This window comes from Heterodontus francisci, chromosome 4 (genome assembly GCF_036365525.1).
Source record: "Heterodontus francisci isolate sHetFra1 chromosome 4, sHetFra1.hap1, whole genome shotgun sequence".
In the NCBI taxonomy this organism is placed as follows: Eukaryota; Metazoa; Chordata; class Chondrichthyes; order Heterodontiformes; family Heterodontidae; genus Heterodontus; species Heterodontus francisci.
Window position 1 is genome coordinate 41,947,098 of NC_090374.1, and position 21,404 is coordinate 41,968,501.

The 21,404-nt window shown below is 43.9% G+C and overlaps 1 protein-coding gene across 1 annotated transcript in view; it reads right to left on the reverse strand.

The window, feature by feature from the left end:
- Positions 1-21,404, reverse strand: part of sorbs2b (sorbin and SH3 domain containing 2b) — a 284,278-nt gene that overhangs the window by 82,007 nt on the left and 180,867 nt on the right. Inside the window, exons 15-17 of the mRNA XM_068029420.1 lie at positions 19,761-19,844; positions 18,942-19,007; positions 15,735-15,737 (exon numbers count right to left, since the gene is read on the reverse strand). Of these exons, the coding sequence (XP_067885521.1) occupies positions 15,735-15,737; positions 18,942-19,007; positions 19,761-19,844 (153 nt within the window). The remainder of the gene's footprint in view (positions 1-15,734; positions 15,738-18,941; positions 19,008-19,760; positions 19,845-21,404) is intronic.

The following is a 21,404-nucleotide window of genomic DNA, read 5'->3' on the forward strand; positions in this document are numbered from 1 at the left end:
GACTTGGGGATACAGGGCATAACTTTAAAGTTTGCAGATGACACAAAACTTGGAAATGTAGTAAACAATGAGGAGGATAGTCACAGATCTGAAGGACACGGAAAGTCTGGTGAAATTTAATGCAAAGAAGTGTGAATTTATATAGTTTATTAGGAAAATTGAAGAAAGCAACATAAACTATGTGGTACAATTTTTGTAAGGGGGTTTAGAAACAGAGAGACTTGCAGGTTTATGTACACAAATCTTTGAAGCTGGCATGTAGGTTTAAGAAGGCTGGTTTTAAAAAAAATTGGATCCTTGGTTTTATTATTTGAGGAATAGAGTATTAAAGCAAGGATGTTATGCTAAACCTTTTTAAAATCCTCCTTAGGCCTCAGCTGGAGTAGTGTGTTCTTTTCTGAGCACTGCACTTTAGGAAGGTTGTCAACACTTTAGAGAGGGTGGAGAAGAGCTGTTCCAGAATTGTATCAGGGATGAGGGACTTCAATTATGTGGCGAGATTGGAGAAGGGGGAGTTGTGCCCCTTAGAGCAGAGGTTAAGAGGAGAGTTGATAGAAGTGTTTCAAAATCATGAATGAGTTTGGTAGAGTAAATTGGAGAAACTGTTTTCAGTAGCTGATGGGTCAGTAACCAGAGGACACAGATTGAAGATGATAGGCAAAAGAACCAGAGGCAACATGGGCAACCAAAAATTTACACAGCAAGCCACTGTGATCTGGGAAACACTGCCTGAAAGGGTGGTGGAAGCAGATTCAATAGTAACTTTCAAAAGCAAATTGGATAAATATTTGAAGGGAAATTTTTTGCAGGGCTATGGGGATAGAGCATTAATTAGATTGCTCTTCCAAACAGCCAGCAGAGACACAATGAGTCACATGGTCTCCTTCTGGGCAATATCAGTCTATAAAGTACTCTTTAAAATGTATAAGTTCCCGTGTCTCTACTCTTTCCCTTTGGGCTGCGGTCAATGCCATAGTGGCTCACCCTTAAACAAAGAAAACGAAATACTTCGCACAATGAAATTGTGCACAATGCTCGTCTTTGCTCAGCAAGCAGGAGTGCAAGAGTAAGAGAACACTTAGCTCAGTCAGAGGCTCAGCAACACCCTGAACTTCTACTAATCTAGTGTCATTTCTTTGCTGCCCTGTCACCTACCACATCCCTGAATCAGGATTCACATTTACTCATTTACATTTTTTCAATACCATGTGTCTAAGTGCTAGCTGGCAGCCCACTTAATAAGCTAACTGGAAGTCTACAGAAGTTACTCCTGAACTTAGGACCCATCCTTCTACTGGATGAGACTGTTCCTACAAAATTATGGGGTCAGAGTACTTTTAAAGTATATTTTAGATATATTTATTTTATTTTGTTCCATTTTAGGACTATAAATATTTCTCGGCCGAAAGGGTAGACTGCAGGCTTGATCCCATTAATGTTGTTATGAAACTGATTTATCCACTGCTGTGAGCTGTTTAGGAATAAAATCATACCACAAGATAGCTCCAATTCAATAATGACCTTAACAGAGCTGTTGAAATATCCAGTCAAGTCTAGGGTGAATTCATGGAGGTACTTAAAATTATGAACAAACAGATAGAAAAAGACAATTTCCAGTGATTGACGGGTCTAGAATGAAGAGCCATGGATATAAGATTAAACATAGAGGATTAGGACAGAGAGCAGGAGAAAATTTTCTTTAAAAACAGTGGATTCAGGGGCTGTGGGACTGTGGAATCCATGATCAGAGTAATGATTGAAGCAGTGATGAAGGGCTGGATTCTCTGTAGGAGGTGGGGCTCCTGACGCCTGGCCAAAAAGGTGCAGGAAACCCCGCTTCTGTATTTTCACAGCACCCCTGGAGCAATCCTCTGGTATTTTTCAATTAAAGAATCATGAGCCAGGATCCCCGTCCCTTTAAAGTTGGGGATACCGCCTCCAGGAGCCTCCAATCAGAGGGCCGACAGCGCAACACCTTCGGCAGTGCCACTGGGAGCAGTGGCCGCTGTCGGTACTGCAGAGGCCTCAGACCCAGACCCAGCGCTCAAACCCCGGAAAAGAGGTAGGTGTGGCAGGAACGCCAGGGACAGTCCAGAGGGTCCCAAGAAGGGAGGGGTCTGGGGGAGTGATTATGAAGTCCACGGGGAGGGGTGTCTCAGGTGGGTAAAGCTGTTCCCGGTAGGGGTCCTCCGTGGGCTACAAACTGCCCATGGAGGAGGGACCCACCACCAACCCCCCCCACCACCCCCCCTCAAGCCTGCAGGGAGGATGCCTCGTGCTGCAATGCTGCATGGCGGAGACCCCCCCTTCCACCACTGGCAAGATCCCAGCGGCAGTAGGACCAGGCCCTTAAGTGGCCATTAATAGGCCACTTAAGGGCCTAAATTGGCTTCTGGGTGGGCAGGCCATCGTCAGCCTATCCCATCCCCGGGAAGATCACTTGGTGACAGGGAGGCAACCGAGCCCTCCCCGACACCCGTCGCAGTACTCCGTGCCCCCTCACCTCCTTACCATCTCGGGGGGGGGGGGAGGGGGCGGCCTATAAAATCCTGTCCGAAGTCAACATTTATAGATAAGTTAGATGAGTAGTTGAAAGAAAGGGAAATATAAAGGGGTATGGGAACAGGGCAAGCACCCAAGATTGGGACAACTGTTCATGCAGCAGATAAAGACCAAAGTGGACTGATTGGGCAAATCACCCATTCCCAAGTTGTAATTTCTACATAAGTGACAATCCATTGGCTCTAGGACCAAACATCTCTCATCAGGCTCCCTTCCAATAAGGAATTGACAATTTCTTCTCCATAGCAACCTGCCCACGAAAGGCGAGAGAAGGTTGAGGGGGGTGGAGTCTGGGGTTAAAGTGAAATTTAAGGAACCCAACCCCAATTCTGAAGTGGCAGATACAAGGGCATCTGATGGTCCTGCTGTGGAGAGACAGGACGCTCATTAACATACTTAGATTGCTCTCCTGCAAGGCAATTGGGATTTGAAATTCACTCCTGCTGCAGAGATATCCTGGGTGTCGGGAAACTTGGCAGCGAAACAGATGCCGTTTCCCATAGATAAATGGCTCTTCCAGAACTCTGTGGGTCAGGAGAAGGAATGCTCCCCTCCAGGCCCTACAAGGAAGCCTTCGTCCTCCCCCAGCCTCTCTTGCGCCCCCCCCCCCCCCCCACCCCCAACCCCCAACCACAGGCCTTGCCCTTCAAAACACCACCTCACCTACAATTGCCAATCAGAGCTTCGTAACCACTGCTGACCTCCACCGAGGCCTCCTGACTGCTGACTTCCTAATCCACCTGATCATCCATCTCCCTCCACCTGCTACAAAGTGTCAACCAAAGCTTCCTCACCACCCCCCAAGCCCAAATGCCAATCTTTCCCACCCTCCCGCTTGCTGGGGATGGTCTCCAAAGGTTCTTCCACTGGAACTCCTTCCAGCCCACCAGCTATGCTGTTGGAATGAGGTAGAGCTACAAGATGCAATGGAGGCCTACGTTAGGATTAGCAGCATCCAGTCCTGCTGGACTCGGGTTGTTTTCAGCCTCCCCCACTCCCTCCCCACTACCCAGTAAATATCAGGGTCCTTGTATCAGTCGCCATTCTCCAGGGAACTGGCCCCCAAAACAAATTTCAAAATGCAAAATCAACTTTGCAGCTGTGGTTCATCTGCTATCACTGTGATTGAAGAATACATAAAACAATCACATGCATCCACAGCAAGATACAATATATACTTACACATGTAAAGTCATAGACTCATGAGCCAGATTTTGTGACTGAAATAATAGTGAGATTAACAGAGTCACCATTAATTACATTTAAATCAGATACCAACTTCCAGCGATCGCACATGCATGGTTACAAGTGGAGATCAGGCCGTTGCTGTCCAAGATGCCCTGCTCCTCCAAAAGCTGCCTGATACTGGCAACTCGCCGAGAGACTCACCATTAAGATGCGTGGAACAGCATGAAGTTGCTGTACTTATCCAACATGTACACACTAAACTCGCCAGAAACCGATTGGCTTGTCCATTTCATTCATTTTAACAGGGTGATACACCTTAATTCATAACAAACCACCTCTCGGGCACGAAAAATTAACTTTTACAAATGTAGAGTTTCATTTCTTCAGATTTTAATTATTGTTGGAGATTTAAAAATATAAAAAAAAGGTAATGTTTTCTACTTTTTCTTTGTCTCTTATCCCTCTCTCTCGCAACCCAATCTTTCTTTCCCTCACCTTATTTTGCTTTCTGTACCTGACTTGGCAATTAATTAAATATTCTAACTTACACTTCCTGGTTCAGACTCTGCGCTGCTCATTAACAACACTTGAATCTGATTGCTTAAAGAGATACACAGTTGCTTGCCCTGTACACACAGGTCCCAGATGCACTGTACAGGGTGATGTGCTTTTTGGAAAGCTGGCTGAAAGGAACTTCCTGTGCAAAAGCCCATAGAAGGTCTATGAGCAAGTGCAAAAGTAACAAAGCACTGATTACAAAATCCAGCCCGATACAACACAGGAGGCCATTTGGCCTGTGTCCGCTCTGAGAGAGAGCTAACCAATTAGTCCCACTCCCCTGCTCTTTCCCCATAGCTCTGCAAATGATTCCTTTTCAAGTATATATCCAATTCCAGATCATAAGGATGGGTTGGAAGGTCTGTCATTCTTACAACTCTTTGATTAACAATAACATAAACTAACTGATCTTTCCTTAATCTTAGCAGTTTCTCCTTTTCTCATCTCAGATGACATTATTTCATACTTTGCCTAATTATTGCAGGTCAATTTTAATTTTAGTTAAACTTTTACTTCGTCCAAAGGAATAGACACATGGCAGTTACAGATTGCAAGATAGACATGAATGGAGAAGGTCCTTCACCTCATTTGATTCTATCCTTCCAGAACACCAACCCAATCATCTTCCTGGTAAAATATCTTGCTATTCCTGAATGAATCCAGTGCCCTGGGTTAATCAGCCTTCCCGGAAATAAGAACATTGATTACAGCTTAGTAAAGAATATGCCATGACATCTTCTCTAAATTTATGCTTCATAAAACTGAATCTGTTCCCTCTTATCCTATTGTTTTGGTATAACAAAATAATGGTCCAACTTTACCATCTCTATCCCGCTACATTTTAAAAAAATAACTATAAAAGATTCTCTCTGAGACATTCAGCTTGTCAAATCATTTCACAGTTCATCCCTGGGGCCTCACTGCTCTCCTTTGCACCTTCTCCGGGGCCTGGATGGCTCCCTTTATCAAGGTCTCAGGGTTGGGAGTCATTTAAAATAATAGGAGCAGGTGCCTGCAGCAGCATAACAAAGGCACCTTCCACTGTGGGTGAGGAGCAAGATCCAAATTTGGTTTAAGATCAAGGCAGCTTTTTTTTTATTAAAAAAAAAAAATCTTCTCCTCTGAGGGAATACAAAGGAGAATATACAACTTTCAAGACCTCAGGACATCCAGAAGTGCTTCATATACATATCCAATGAAGTACTTTTTGGAGCATAGTCACTAACGTCGGAAATGTGGCAGCCAATTTGAGCAGTGCAAGGTGCCACAAACAGTAACCGGAGAATGACCAAGTTGGTTGAGTGATAAACTTTGGATTGTTTACTCTTGTTGCCTTCATGAGGCTCTCAGCATCCTACCCCAAACTTCACCCTCTCCCCACAGCCACAATCCTGCCAGAATTTCTCTCCACCCACCCCATTCAGTGGTGGAATTTAAGGCTCTTAGCTCACAGGCCTCTTAATCCCAAGGAAAATAGATCTTGATCGAGCCCAGGATTTTTCCAACTGGGCAATGCTATTTTTTTATCAATTCACCACTGAAGAGATTCAGGCATTTTATGCCTGGACTCTAGGTTCTCAGTGCTGGTAAATCATGCTAAATCAATTTGGCTCATCACAGAAAATTTGGAACAGGTAGGCTTTGCATTTAACTGAAAAGTATCACGGCACAGTGGCGCAGTGGTTAGCACTGCAGCCTCACAGCTCCAGCAACCCGGGTTCAATTCTGGGTACTGCCTGTGTGGAGTTTGCAAGTTCTTCCTGTGACTGCGTGGGTTTTCGCCGGGTGCTCTGGTTTCCTCCCACAGCCAAAGACTTGCAGGATGATAGGTAAATTGGCCATTGTAAATTGCCCCTAGTAAAGGTAGGTGGTAGAGGAAGGTGGGGATGTGGTAGGAATATGGGATTAATGTAGGATTAGTATAAATGGGTGGTTGATGGTCGGCACAGACTCGGTGGGCCGAAGGGCCTGTTTCAGTGCTGTATCTCTAAATAAATAAAAGCAGATGTATGGACCAACTCCTAAGGTGCGGTGGGGGTGGCAGGAGTGGTGCCGAGGACAGGAATCATGGAAGCACCATTTCCATTATAATTCACTTCAGCACCCACTCCATTAAACAAAGTAAAAAGGTAAGGGGAGGGTAGAAATTACCACTCCAGATTTAAATTAAAACAGGAGAATTAAGCCCTCCAAGATGTCAAATGAAAAACAGCAGGTTGCCAGTATATCGAAAATTAGCCCTGTAACTTTAATCCTACCAGTACACAAATTTGAGAGATGTACATGTGGATGCAAAGTAGGGTCAGCAAATAACAAGTCCATCAAATTATTTTGATCACAACTCACCAGTTCAATGCTTTTCAATTGGAAGTGACAAAGTTCATGTTTTACAACCTAAATTATAAGATACATTTTACTCTTCAAGAGCACTGAAAGGTTGAGTTTTATTAACTTATCTTTTTAAACATTTTCCCAGGTACAGTATTATTTGTAAGCAAGTACGAAAGGACTTGCATTAACATAGTGCCTTTCTTTTCCTTCGGACATCCGAAAGTGACTTACAGCCAGTTAACTAGTTTTGAAGTGTAATCACTATTGTTTGTAGGAAATGCAGCAACAAACTTGCATACAGCAATGAGATAAATGACCAGATAATCCATTTTAGTGATGTCGGTTTTGGGAGGTTGGTCTGGACACTGGGAAAATTCTTTCCTCTTCTTCAAATAGTGCAATGGGATCTTTTACGACCATCTCAGAGGGTGGACGAGTTTCGTTTAACATTTCATCTGAAAAACAGTACCTCCAACAGTGCAGCTGAAATGTCAGCATAGAATAAGTGCTTAGGTAATGGCTTCAACCCACAATCTTCTGACTCAGTGGCAAACAGTCCTGTTACCCACCCTTCCCTATCCAACCAGAACCCTGCACCTACACCAAAAGCTGCAGCATGTGGCTTTTAACACTTCTTTCACCCATTACACCACCCACCACTTTGCATCCAAAAATGAGACAGAGAAGCGGAACAGCACACAGAGACCCAAAACAAGAGAAGATACAGACATAAGAGAGAGAGAAACAAACACAAACAGCAGCACGACGCTGACAGAACAAGTAAAACACAAATTGTATTCTCTAAGTGTGAACTATGTTGTGGGAGATTCTATGGTAAACAGTAAAATTCTTCAGCTGAAGAGATTAGTGATGCCACTGACATTTGCTTCTATTAGCTCAATGTTCCCCACTGTCTGCTTGTGATAAACTATCAAAGTCAGCTTTTGTTTAATCTAACATTCGGTAATTTTGCACAATTAGCAAATTCAAACCTAGTTCTTCTTCAAACTTGGCAGGGTTTACTTTAGTCTACAGAAAGAAACTTAATTAAATTTTAATTTACTATGTAGTCTAATTAACTCAAAATCGAGGACTACATTATTGTTGTCCATCATTAATAAATTACTATCACTGGGCTCTGGATTTCTAATTTAATTCTGGCATTGTCTGCAATATACGTAGAGAGAATGAGCCAAAGGATTTCCCATGTATCACAGTGCAGTAGTTTAACAATAGAGTCATGTTACTGACGTATCACATGAGACACTCTAGTATGAGATATTAAGAGAATAGAGGACTTGTCAGGAACAGGAAAAAAATCATTAGGTCCAACAACTCCTTTCATTTATCCCCAACGAGCTATTTTACATTTAGGTTTTTAGGTAACCAGCTTGTTTCAGTGTAACAAGCAGTTGGCCCGTGAAGCTCCCTTTAAATATGAAAGGGTTAATTTACTAGAGGTGCAGAGAAGTGCTGCCCCAATAGATAGGATGAAGTAGTGCAGGAGCACAGGTTTGATTCCCACTCTGCTTAGTTCCTGATCTAACTTCCTTCCTTACACAACCAGCACCCCACACCAGACACCAAAAAACACAGTATATCACTATCAGCATTTCCCTTCTCCATCACACCATCCATTACCTCACACACTGAATGACAAATGGAGAGGTGAAACATCACAAGTTCATTCACAATCAAGGTTGTTCACTATCCAGTGAGATCCAAGGGCCCATAACCTCAAAAAAAAACATTCAGTATTCTGCCAGAAGCTATAATTTGTTTGAATGTTTTGAATATTTATTCCCATTTAACCTGTTTATTGCCACTTTTTACAGTCACATCCTTTCCAGCAGGAGGATGGGATGGTCTGCTCTGTAGCATTCTCCTAGGCCAGTGTTGACTCTGGTAGGTGTTTGCCTGACACGGTGAAACCAATCTTGGCAACTTTTCCCTCCCTCTACAACTGAACTTCCCCAGTATGTAATACTCAGTCATTTGGGTTCCTCGCTGACAACAGATTAGCTAGTGACTAAGGTTTGGTTTCAAAATTGTGACTGTGTGGGATTCAAATGTTAAAGCAAAAAAGCAGAAGGACAAGAATTTTCTTTGAAGCAACAGATAATAAGGAATTCTGTAGCTAGAATCTGAATGGTCAGTACAATTTGCCTGGATGGTACTCAAACCCAGAGGTGAAAGAAACACAGTAATCTAATTCAATGCATGACATTTTTTCCCAGACTGCCTGCAAGCAAGGTTTTTAATTTAAAAAGTAAATTAAAACACAAGGCAGAGGAGAAATCTGTGAATAACTAGCACTGCCTTAAAGAATTAACACATTTATACAGCACCTTACGACATCCTCGGAAGAACACAATGTGGTTCACAGGCATTGAAACACTACTGAATTATAGATGTTATGTAGGCAAATGTGACAGCCAATCTGTGCTCAAACAGTAAATAAAATACATGATCAATTAATCTCTATTTTGGGGTCATGGCTGAGGGAATATGCACTTAGAGTCATAGAGTCATTTAAGACATAGAAGGTGGCCATTCGGCCCATTGAGTCCATGCTGGCTCGCCGCGCAGCGATCCAGTCGGTCCCACTCCCCCAACTTGATCCTCGTAGCCCTGCAAGTTTATTTCCTTCAACAACCCATCCGATTTCCTTTTGAAATCATTGATGGTCTCTGCTTGCACCACCATTATAGGCAACGAGTTCCAGGTTATTACCACTCACTGCGTAAAAAAGCTCTTCCTCCATATAGACAACATCGACTGCATTCCCCTCATCAACCATCTGTTACTTCATCAAAAAATTCAATTAGATTAGTCAAGCATGATCTGCCTTTTACAAACCCATGTTAGCTATCCTTAATTAACTCAAAACTCTCCATGTGCCTGTTGATTTTTTCCCCTGATTATTGTTTTTAAAACCTGACCGACAATTGATGTTAAACTAAGTGGCCTGAAGTTGCAAGGACTGTCCTGACACCCTTTCTTGAATAAGGGTGTAACATTTGCTACTCTCCAATCCTCTTCCCTATATCTAGGGAAGATTATGGCAAGCCCTTTTGCTATCTCCACCCCCACTTGCTTTAGCAACCTGGGATGCAAACCATTCAGACAAGGTGACATATCCACTCTAAGCAGCCAGCCTTTTTAGTACCTCCCCCTTCTCAATTTTCATCCTATCCATTGCCTCTAATCTCTCCACTTCTACCAATATTTTGCCAGATTCCTCTTCCTTATTAAACACAGATACAAAGTACTCATTAAGTATTCTAGTCTTACCCTGTGCCTCTGAGCATATATTACCCTCTTTGTTCCTCATAGGCCCCACTCCACCTCTTACTATACATTTACTATTTGCCGGTAGAAGATTTTTGGGTTTGCTTTTATGTTGATTGCCATTCTATTCTCACATTCTCTCTTTGCCAGTCTTATTTTCCTCTTCACTTTCACTCAACTTATATATGGCCTGGTTCTCACTTAAAGAATTCACCTGACACACATCATACACCCTCTTTTTTTGTTTCATCATAATCTCTACCTCCTTGTCATCCAAGGAGCCCTGTTTTTGGTTCCCCAACCTTTTTCCCTTGTTGGACTGTACCTAGCCTATACCAGAAACATCTCTTCCTTAAAGAAAACCTATTGTTCCGATACTGTTTTTCCTGTCAGGTTTTGGTTCCATTTTATTCTGGCTAGATCCCTTCTTATCACATTGAAATTAGTCATCTTTCAATCTAGACGTTCTACCTTTTATCGTTCCTTACCTTTCTGCATTACTAGTCTAATCCTTATGATACGATGATCACTCTTACCCAAGTGCTCCCCCATAGATACTTGGTCTACTTGACCCACCTCATTTCCCAACATCAGATTCAGCAATGCCTTCTTCCCAGCTGGGCTGCGAACATACCAATCAATGAATTTCTCCTGAACACATTTCAGAAATTCCTTCTCGTCCTTTCCCTTTATTCTAAAATTATCCCAAATGATATTTGGGTAATTAAAGTCACCCAATATTAGCATTTTATAGTTCTTGCATATGTGATTTCCATGCAGATTTGCTCTTCTATCTCTCTCTCACTATTTGGTGGCTTACAGAATACCCCTATTAGCGTGATCATAACCTTTTTGTTACTCAACTGTAACCAAATGGATTCTGTCCTTGCTCCCTCAAGGACATCCGCTCTTTCCAACACTACAGTGTCTTCGCTAATCAGCACTGCCACCCCACCTTCCTTTTTTCCTTCTCTACGTTTTCTGAACACGTTGGGGGAATTTTATGATGGTGGTGGGGGTCTTGATGTCGAGGGAAACTGATGCCGAGATCCCCGCATGGACTCATTTCTGGAAGGTCCGCTGAATTTAGTGACAATCAGGCATTTAAGTGGAAAGGCATTTAAGTGGGAAGCTGCCGGCCAATCAGCTACAGCACCATCTTGGAGCTGGGGCATGGGAGTGACCATCAGCGGGCCCCCCTTCCCAACGCTGGGACCCTCATTCAGACATGAAGTGCCTTTAAATGAGGGACAGCACAGCCCCCCCCCCCCCCCCACACCCCCCAGCAAGAGCCAGGAAGCAGCATGTACGTTTTTTCCTATTGTGCTTCCCATGCAGTAATTGCAACAGCGGTGGGATGAGACCTTAATTGTAGGTTAATTGCCCAGTTAAGGGCCTCAATCGGCAGTGGGGTGCAAAGTTCATTCACAGGCCTACCCACTCCGGACAGAATTTCTGTGGAAACGGGATGGTGGCAGCAAACACCCACCACCATCCCACCCGATTTTATGCTCTCCCCACCTCCAAACCAGCCACCGGTGGGTGAGGCGGGGGGGAGGGGGGAAAGCATACAATCGAGTGCCCAGTCCTCACCACTTTTAAGTCATGTTTCCGTTACTGCCACTATATCATATTTCCATATTGTTATTTGTGCTTGTAGCTCACTAACCTTATTGACCACACTTTGTGCGTTTAGATACATGCATTATGATCCTGTAGCCCTCCTCAGTCTGCTCCTATCGAACATGGAACTACTCCCTTCTCTAGTACTGTCCAACACTCACATTATGCACCTTATTCCTCTTTTCTACTTCTATATGCTGGTGCCCATCTCCCTGCCAATTTATTTTAAACCCTTCCCAATCACACTAGTGAACCTCCCCATGAGGGCATTGGTCAGAGTTCTATTGAGGTACAGCCCGTCCCTTTTGAATAGGTGCCTTCTGCCCCAGAACTGGTCCCAGTGCCCCAAGAATTTGAAGCCCTCCCTCCTGCACTGTGCTTCCCTATCTTCCTATTTCAACTCTCGCTAGCACGTGCCACTGAGAGTAATCCAGAGATTACTACCTTCGAGGTCCTACTCTTTAACTTCCTCCTTAGCTCCTGAAAATCTTGACCCTAGGACCTCAATACCTGTCCTTGCTATGTAGTTTGTACCAACATGCACCACAACTTCTGACTCACTCCCTTTTCCCTGCAGAATGTCCTGCAGCCCGGCACCAGGGAGGCAGCACACCATGAGGGACTCACAATGAGTTGCAAAAATGCCCGTCTGTCCCCCTGACTATGGAATCTCTTCCTATAACAACTGGATTTACACACTGATTCTCCCTCCTGTACAGTCCCTTGTCCATTTGTGCCATTGTCAGGACTGCACTCCTTCCAGGTATTGTCACTCCCAGCAGTTTCCAATACTTAACTGTTTGAGAGTGGCACACACCCTGAAGACTCCCACACCTCCTGCCTCTTCCTAGTCTTCCAGCTGGTTACTCACTTAGTATCCTGAACTCTTAGTACCTGTGGGGTGACCACCTCCAGGAAAGTACGATCCAGGAAAATCTCCTGCTCCCTGATGTTCCAAAGTGTCTCCAGCAACCCCTCAAGCTCTGATATCCTGAGCTCAAGATCAAGCAGCTAGAGACACTTCCTATGCACATGGTCACCCAAGATGTGTGAAGCAGCCTGGAGTTCCCACATGGCGCAGGAGTTGCAAGCAACAAGTTGCAGCTGCCCAACCATCATCTAAAAAAAATTCTATTTCCTCTTTTGGAATCTAGGTGGTACCTTGTTTAAACTATGAGTTTTAATTAATGCCTCTAGACCTGTTCTGTGCTATTATTATTAATTCTCTCACTGCTATTATTACCCTGATTGAGATTATTAATTTCCCAGCTGCTAATTTGAAAGAATGCCCTAGTTTAGAGAGAGAGAAAAAGAGAGAGAAATACTTACCAACCAGTCACTTACCTGCTTTCCTGTGATATCACACTTGATTTTTTCTTCCTGAACGTGGTGGGTCCGCTCTGAACCCAGAGCCTCTCTATCCTCTCCATCGGTCTTGCTGTGATCTCGCTCTTTGGGCCTTCCCATCCTCTCCTCCGGTCTTGTTGTGCCCTCACTCTCCGGGCCTCCCTATCCTCTCCACCGGTCTCACTGTGCCCTCGCTCTCCGGGCCTCCCTATCCTCTCCACCGGTCTCGTTGTGCCCTCGCTCTCCGGGCCTCCCTATCCTCTCCACCGGTCTCACTGTGCTCCAGCTCTCCGGGCTGCCCTTTCATCTTCTCCACCAGTCACTGCTCAGGACACTGGTGAAACACTGCTCTTCTTCAATTAATGCCAAGCAATCATTCACTTTCAATTCAGCAAGCCTTGGCCTAATGTATCAGAAAGATGGGATAACCTTCTGTAACCCAGTTTAAAAACAAAAATTGTGTATGTCCCTCAGAAAGTGGTGGTGAGACTTCCACTAAAATAGCAGCTTAAGACAATGGAGTAGTTCAAAGGCAAGTTAAAAGTCACAGAGGGTTGCAGGTCCTTCAACTGGAATTCAAACACTCCAACTGCCATGGCAGGGATTTCATCTTCTAGCCCTGACTTTCAGTACTCTCAACTGGTAGAAAGAGACTCCTCCGATCCCACTACCTTCCTGCCATGTTCCGATATTGAGTAGGTGAGCAGGGCACCCACAGGAAGTAGATCCTACGTTAAATATGTGGATCAGGCCCAATAACGTCATCAGCAGCTGATCTGCGATTTCAACCCTAGACCCGAGTGGAAAAGCAGTGTTGGCTCCTTTGTCAGGTAATCTGGTCAGGAACTGGATCCCGGGCCAGAACAGGCGCAGAAGGGAAGTTTTACAGTTTTTAGACCTCTTGTTGGCCTTGGGCCTCCCTTGTTACTCCCACTCCTGAACTCTGACAAATTATCCCCCTCCCTTCGAATCCCTGCTGACAGCCTTCTCCACTTCCTGAATGCTGCTAGAGTCTTCTCTCTGCTCCCCGTCACCATCACCCCACCCCCATCCCCTCACTTCTAGGGCCCAGATATACAGGTCACCAGCTCTGGACTCCTGCCACTAGCTTGTCAATTTGGTTGCTTGTCAGTCGGGAGTTTGTATAGATTTATGTCAATGAGACCCTGTCATTAATATTGGAAGGGCCTCCATCATCCCCTACCTTGCAAGTTTGGTTGCCTGCTAATGGGCTCCCAGCTGTCCCATGAAGGCTGAAGCTGTGCTCACTAGATTATTAGTCCAGGCCTCTGGATTACTAATTATAAAGTCATCAAATGGTTACAACACAGGAGGACGACATTTGTCCCATCGTGTTCATACCAGCTTTCTGCGAAAGCATTGCAGCTAGTCGCATTCCCCAGTTTTTTTTCCCATAGCTCTGAAAATCTTCTCTTTTCAGATAACTATCCAATTCCATTTTGAAAGCAATGAGTGAATCTGCTTCCACCACACTCAGGCAGTGCATTCCTGATCCTAACCACTCGCTGCGTTAAAAAAACGTTTTTCCTCCTGTCGCCTCTAGTTCTCATCACTTTAAATCAGTGTCCTCTGGTCCCGGACCCTTCCACCAATGGGAATAGTTTCTCTGTCTATTCTGTCTAGACCTCTCATGATTTTGAACATCTCCATCAAATCTCCTCTCAACCTTCTCTAAGGAAAACAACCCCAGCTTCTCCAGTGCATCCTCATTACTGATTCCCATTCCCAGGACCATTCTTGTACATCTTTTCTGCACCCTCTCCAATGCCAGCACATCCTTCAAAGAACAAAGAAAATTACAGCACAGGAACAGGCCCTTCGGCCCTCCAAGCCTACGCCGATCCAGATCCTCTATCTAAACCTGTCGCCTATTTTCTAAGGGTCTGTATCTCTTTACTTCCTGCCCATTCATGTATCTGTCTAGATACATCTTAAAAGACGCTATCGTGCCCGCGTCTACCACCTCCGCTGGCAACGCGTTCCAGGCACCCACCACCTCTGCGTAAAGAACTTTCCACGCATATCCCCCCTAAACTTTTCCCCTCTCACTTTGAACTCGTGTCCCCTAGTAATTGAATCCCCCACTCTGGGAAAAAGCTTCTTGCTATCCAATCTGTCTATACCTCTCATGATTTTGTACACAAAATGTGTACAAAAGTGCGATGCCCAGAATAGGACACAATACTACAGTTGAGGACAAACCAGTGATTTATAAAGGCTCATCATCACTTCCTTGCTTTTGTACTCTATGTCTCTATTTATAAAGCCCACAATCCTGTTTGCTTTCTCAACCTACCCTGCCACCTTCAAAGATTTGTGCAGAAATACCTCCAGGCCCCTCCACTCCTACACCCACTTTAAAATTGTATCCTTGATTTTATGTTGCCTTTCTTTGTTCTTCCTACCAAAATATATCACTTCACATTACTTTGCATTAAATTTCATCTGCCATGTGCCCACCCATTCCACCAGCTTGCCTATGCCCTCTTGAAGTCTATGACAACTGACAATACTTCCAAGTTTTGTATCATCTGCAAATTTTGAAATTGTGCCCTGTACATCCAAGTCTAGACCATTAATATAGATCAAAAAAGCTGTGGCCCTAATCACAACCTCAGGGGACCACACAATGTACCTTCCTCCAATTCGAAAAACAACCATTCACCACTACTGAAGGGTCACTGACCTGAAACATTAACTCTGCTTCTCTCTCCACAGATGCTGCCTGATGAGTATTTCCAGCATTTCTTGTTTTTACAATCACCATTACTCTGTTTCCTGTCACTCAATCAACTTCATATCCATGCTGCCACTGTCTCTTTTATTCCATGGGCTCAAACCTTGCTGACGAGCCTGTTGTGGCATTTTACCGAATGACTTTTGGAAGTCCATGTACCTCACATCAGCTGCATTACCCTCGTCAACCCGCTATTCCTTCATCAAAAAACTCAAGCAAGTTAGTTAAACACAATTTGCCTTGAAAACATCTGTGCTGGCTTTCTCCAATTAATCTACATTTGTCCCAGTGACTATTAATTTTGATCTGGATTATCATTTGTAAAAGATTTCCCACCACCGAGGTTAAACTGACTGACCTGTAGTTGCTGGGCTTCTCCTTATATCTTTTTTGAACAAGGGTTTAACATTTGCAATTCTCCAGTCCACTGGCACCACCATGTATCCAAAGAGGATTGGAAGATTATGGTCGGTGCCTCCGCAATTTCAACCCTTACCTCCCTCAGTATCCTCGGATGCATCCCATTCTATCAACTTTTAAGTACAGCCAGCATTTCTAATACCTCCTCTATCAATTTTTGCCCATCCAGTACCTCGACTACCTTCTCTTTCACTATGACTTTGGCAGCATCTTCTTCCTTGGTAAAGTCAGATATAAAGTACTCAATTAGTAACTCATGTGTAAATCCCTTTAAGGTCCCATTCCTACTTCTACTACCCTTTTACTATTTATATGCCTATAGAAGACTTTTGGATTCCCTTATATGTTGACTTCCAGTCTCTTCTCATACTCTCTCTTTTCTGCGCTTATTTCTTTTTTCCACTGGCCTTCTGAACTTTTTATACTCAGCCTGGTTCTCACCAGCATTATCAACCTAACATCTGTCACATGCACCCTTTTTCAGCTTCATCTTACTCTCTATCTCTTCCATCAGCCAGGGAGCTCCAGCTTTGTTTCTCCTACCGATCCCCCTTATAGGAATGTACCTCAACTGTACCCAAACTATCTCCTCCTTAAAGGCAGACCATTGTTCAATTACAGTTTTGCTTGCCAATCTTTGATTCCAATTTACCTGGGCCGGAACAATTCTCATGTCATTGAAATGGGCCCTCTCATTTAATTAATTAATTAATTATACTCTGGATTGCTACGTTTCCACAGCTAAACTAAAACCTCATGATACTATAATCACTGTCCCCTAAATGATCCCCTACTGACACTTGGGCTGGAATTTTACATGGCGGCACAGGCCCTGCCCATGAGCTTAAAAATCAGGGTCGAGCTAGCCTCCGCTAGCCCTGGAAGCCACACAACGATTTTGCGTGGCCCAGGCCCTTAATAGGCCTCATGCAGGACTTCAGCCCCTCTGAGACAGGAAGTCCCGCCTCCAAGAGCTGCTGACCAATCAGTGGGCCGGCAGCTCTTAAGTCACAGTAGCGTCACCAGGAGCAGTGGCCACTGTTGGGACTACACCCAACCAGAAGAGAACCATGGACGTCGGCCTCCATAAAGGTGAGTGGGGATTTGAGCCTCGTGGCAACAATTGACTGGGCCCCAGCAAGGGAGGAGGGGGATGTTCAGGAGGGTGGGGAATGGTGCTCCAATGGTACTCATTCGGGGCGGCTTGTGCTGCTGCAGCACCTTCCGTGGGGCACAGTGTATCCTATCAGCAGGATCCCCATCCTGGGCCCGTATTACCAGGCAGCCTCCTCCGGTGCTGAAGTTCTCGGCAGACTGGTAAAATATGGTGGGAGGATGCCCTCAAGTGGCAAGTAACTGGCTACAATGGACCTCAATTGGACTGGGTGGGTGGGCCATTTTCAACCTCCTCTGCTGCTGGTAAAATGGCAGCAGGAGCGGGTATTTATTTATTTATATATAGATACAGCACTGAAACAGGCCCTTTGGCCCACCGAGTCTGTGCCGACCAACAGCCACCCATTTATACTAATCCTACATTAACCCCATATCCCCTACCACATCCCCACCATTCTCCTATCACCTACCTACACTAGGGGCAATTTACAAGGGGCAATTTACCTATCACCTGCAAGTCTTTGGCTGTGGGAGGAAACTGGAGCACCCGGCGGAAACCCACGCAGTCACAGCAAGAACTTGCAAACTCCGCACAGGCAGTACCCAGAACCAAACCTGGGTCGTTGGAGCTGTGAGGCTGCAGTGCTAACCACTGGATTTTACGCACCCAACCACCACCGCACCCCACCCCCCCTCCCCCAAATCCCCGCCTCTAGCCCTCTCCTGCTTGTCCCACCTCATTCCCCAGAACCAGATACAGCAATGCATCTTTCCTCATTAGACTGGAAACATCCTATGTAGAAAATGTTGCTGAGAACACTTAAGAAACTCTTACTTCTCTCTGTCCTTTACACTATTATCCTAATATAGACTGGGGTAGTAAAAGTCCCCCCTTCCAACTACTGTATACTTTTTGCCCCTCCAAATTTCCTTGCAAATTTGTTCCAGTAAGTCTTTCCAACTAGCTGCTGGCTTATAGAATACACAATGTAGTTGTACTTCTATTGTTTCTTAGCTTGAACCAAATAGATTCTGTCCTTGGCCCCTCTAGAACATCCTCTCTCTCTAGCACTGTAATATTAACCTAGATCAAGACTGCCACCCTTCCTCCTTCCTTTCCTTCCCTATCTTTCCTGCACACCTTGTATCCAGAAATATTTAGTACCCAGTCCTGTCTTTTGTTCAGCCAGACCTCTTATTGCCACAACATCATATTCCCACATGGCTATCTGTGCCTGTAGCTCACCAACCTTATTTGCCACACTGGTGCATTTATATACATGCACAGTAAACCCAATTTAGTCCAGTAACATATCACTACACTACTGCATTTGCATGCTCAAGTCCCGAAGTGATGTTTGAATCACAACCTTCTGATTCAAGAGGCAAGAGTTCTACCAAGTTCACATGATCATTGGTGGCAATGGTAATGGATGATTAAAACATCTGTATGACACATTATGTTAAAAAATGGCATAAGAGCAATTATCAAACAGATTAATGCTTCAGCTAAAACTGCAGACAGAAGGAGGTCATACGCATGCCTTAGGCATTTGCCCAGAAGTATCAGTAACTGAATCTCCAGCAGTTGGAAATGACAAAAGAACCTCAACTCTGTGTGAATGCAATACGTTAATGAGCTGAAGAATTGTACCTACTGCTGATCAGGGTGATAATGATCAGGAAAAAGATAGTAAAAATCTGATGGAAAAGTATTGCACGTTGAGGATAAAGAATCAGTAGTTACCTTTATATTCTCAGCCGAAACATGGGGAGAACTTTCCGGCAGATAATCCAAAAGCTTTTTGGGAGGCTGATGGCAACACAGGCAGAGGTGGAGAGATGCGCAGAGGAAAGTCAAATGGAACACAACACATGGAAAAGGTGACATGGTTAAAAGGCTCAGGTGCCAAAAGCAGCACTTGGCATAATATAAACACAGAATTACCAACAGAATGAAAATGAGGAGGCAAAGTGGAAATGATAAATATGCTTTTCTACATCATGCTCCAAGGGCCCTGGGACTAAGCAAAGCTGGCAGTTGAATGTTTACAAATATCAGCTATCAATTGGCTAAATGATGAGAATAAGTAAAGATGTGGTTGAAGTAATTGGTTAGAAAATACCATTAATTAATGCCAAGCTTTATCAGGCTGTGTGGCTATGAACCATTGCCTTAATTATTCACAGTATTTGAGATGAATACTAATTTCAATATTAGGTGCTGTATTACAGACCTAGACTGTGCTGCAATTTAATAACTTGAATAAATTCTTCCCTGGACAATCCTTAACAGTTGGCTGTTACTGAGTAAATCTAAACATATCAACTGGAAGGAGCAGTCCAAGACTAAAAAGCAACCAATGGGAGGTTCAGAATCCCCCAATCGACAACACGGTACAGCTGTGAACCTAATTTATACAGGATGGTCTCTAAATTAGCATCAAATTAATGTGAGAATCATTCTTTTCACAGTGAATACAGACTGTCCCTTTGCAATGAATCACAATTATAAATATCTACATTACAAATACTGGTCACATCACATCATGCTAGCCTCACTTACCGGACGTCCAAACTCCAGTTCTGAAAAGAATTTATACCAGGGTTCGTTTTCTAAATCTATTTCATCTGGGTTTATTCGCCCACCCTGAAGCAGAAGTGAAAGGAAAAAAGGGAGAGGAAAAAGGCAAACTAAACAAAATGGGCATGTCAAATCATTTCAACTCAAAACTCTGCAGACAAAAACAAAATAGAAAGCAAAACTAAATTAGGGTTAAAATAGTAAGGGATAAATAATGCCATTTTGTAGTGAAGTATTATAGAGATAGGATTTTTAAAAATTTGTCACTTCGCTCAAACTGTAAAGGTATCATTCAGTGCGTTTTGTTTATATTAAGTCTTTTTGTATCGATTTAAATAGCGACCAATGCGTGCCAAACAAAGTGCAGCATGGCTCATGCCCTGATGTACCCAATGTACCAGGAATCACCAGGATTTCTCAGGAGGTGCAGGCAGCAGAGAGCAGAAAACACACAAAACAGACTAACTCTCATTACAGCAACCGTGACACAAGAGGCATTGTTTCCTTTCAGGAGCACAAACGGAAAGACTGATTAATTCTATTGGAATATGCAATAAATTGCATCAACGGACAAACAGTGGGTTAGTGGTGACTAAACTACTGAGTGACATTGGATGCTTTGTAACCCATTATCTGGATTCAATAATTTCCACCCTATTTATTAAAGTTGTGCAGGTTACAGACTCTTAAAACTTAAGAACTTAATGCATAATATAATACAAACAAAAATCCAGATTAGTCCTGTTAAAAAAAGTTCAGTTCAGTGTCAAGTTTTCAAGATAAATGCACTAGAACAAATTTGTCATTAGTAAGCTCTTGTGTTAACACAAAGGCATCACAGGAGCTGCTGCGCTCGGGTTAAGTCTCAATACAAAACAGTGATGTATCAGGAAAACTCCGACTGAACATGCAACCAATTAACATTTTTTTTAAGCCAGAAACTGAAGAAATTTGATATCAAAAAGATTTTTTTTGAAGAGATCTGGGGGCTTGTGTCAAAGTTGGGAGAGCTGTCCCACAGACGAGTCAAGCAACAGCCTGACATAGTCATACTCACGGAATCATACCTAACAGACAATGTCCCAGACACTGCCATCACCATCCCCGGGTATGTCCTGTCCCACTGGCAGGACAGACCCAGCAGAGGTGAATTAGAATTAGAAGAATTAGAACATTACAGCGCAGTACAGGCCCTTCGACCCTCGATGTTGCGCCAACCTGTGAAACCATCTGACCTACACTATTCCATTTTCATCCATAGGTCTATCCAATGACCAATTAAATGCCCTTAAAGTTGGCGAGTCTACTACTGTTGCAGGCAGGGCGTTCCACACCCCTACTACTCTGAGTAAAGAAACTACCTCTAACATCTGTCCTATATCTATCACCCCTCAACTTAATACTCAATACTCCAGGTGCGGTCTCACCAGAGTTTTGTACAGCTGCAGCATGACCTCGTGGCTCCGAAACTCGATCCCCCTACTAATAAAAGCTAACACACCATATGCCTTCTTAACAGCCCTATTAACCTGGGTAGCAACTTTCAGGGATTTATGTACCTGGACACCAAGATCTCTCTGTTCATCTACACTACCAAGAATCTTCCCATTAGCCCAGTACTCTGCA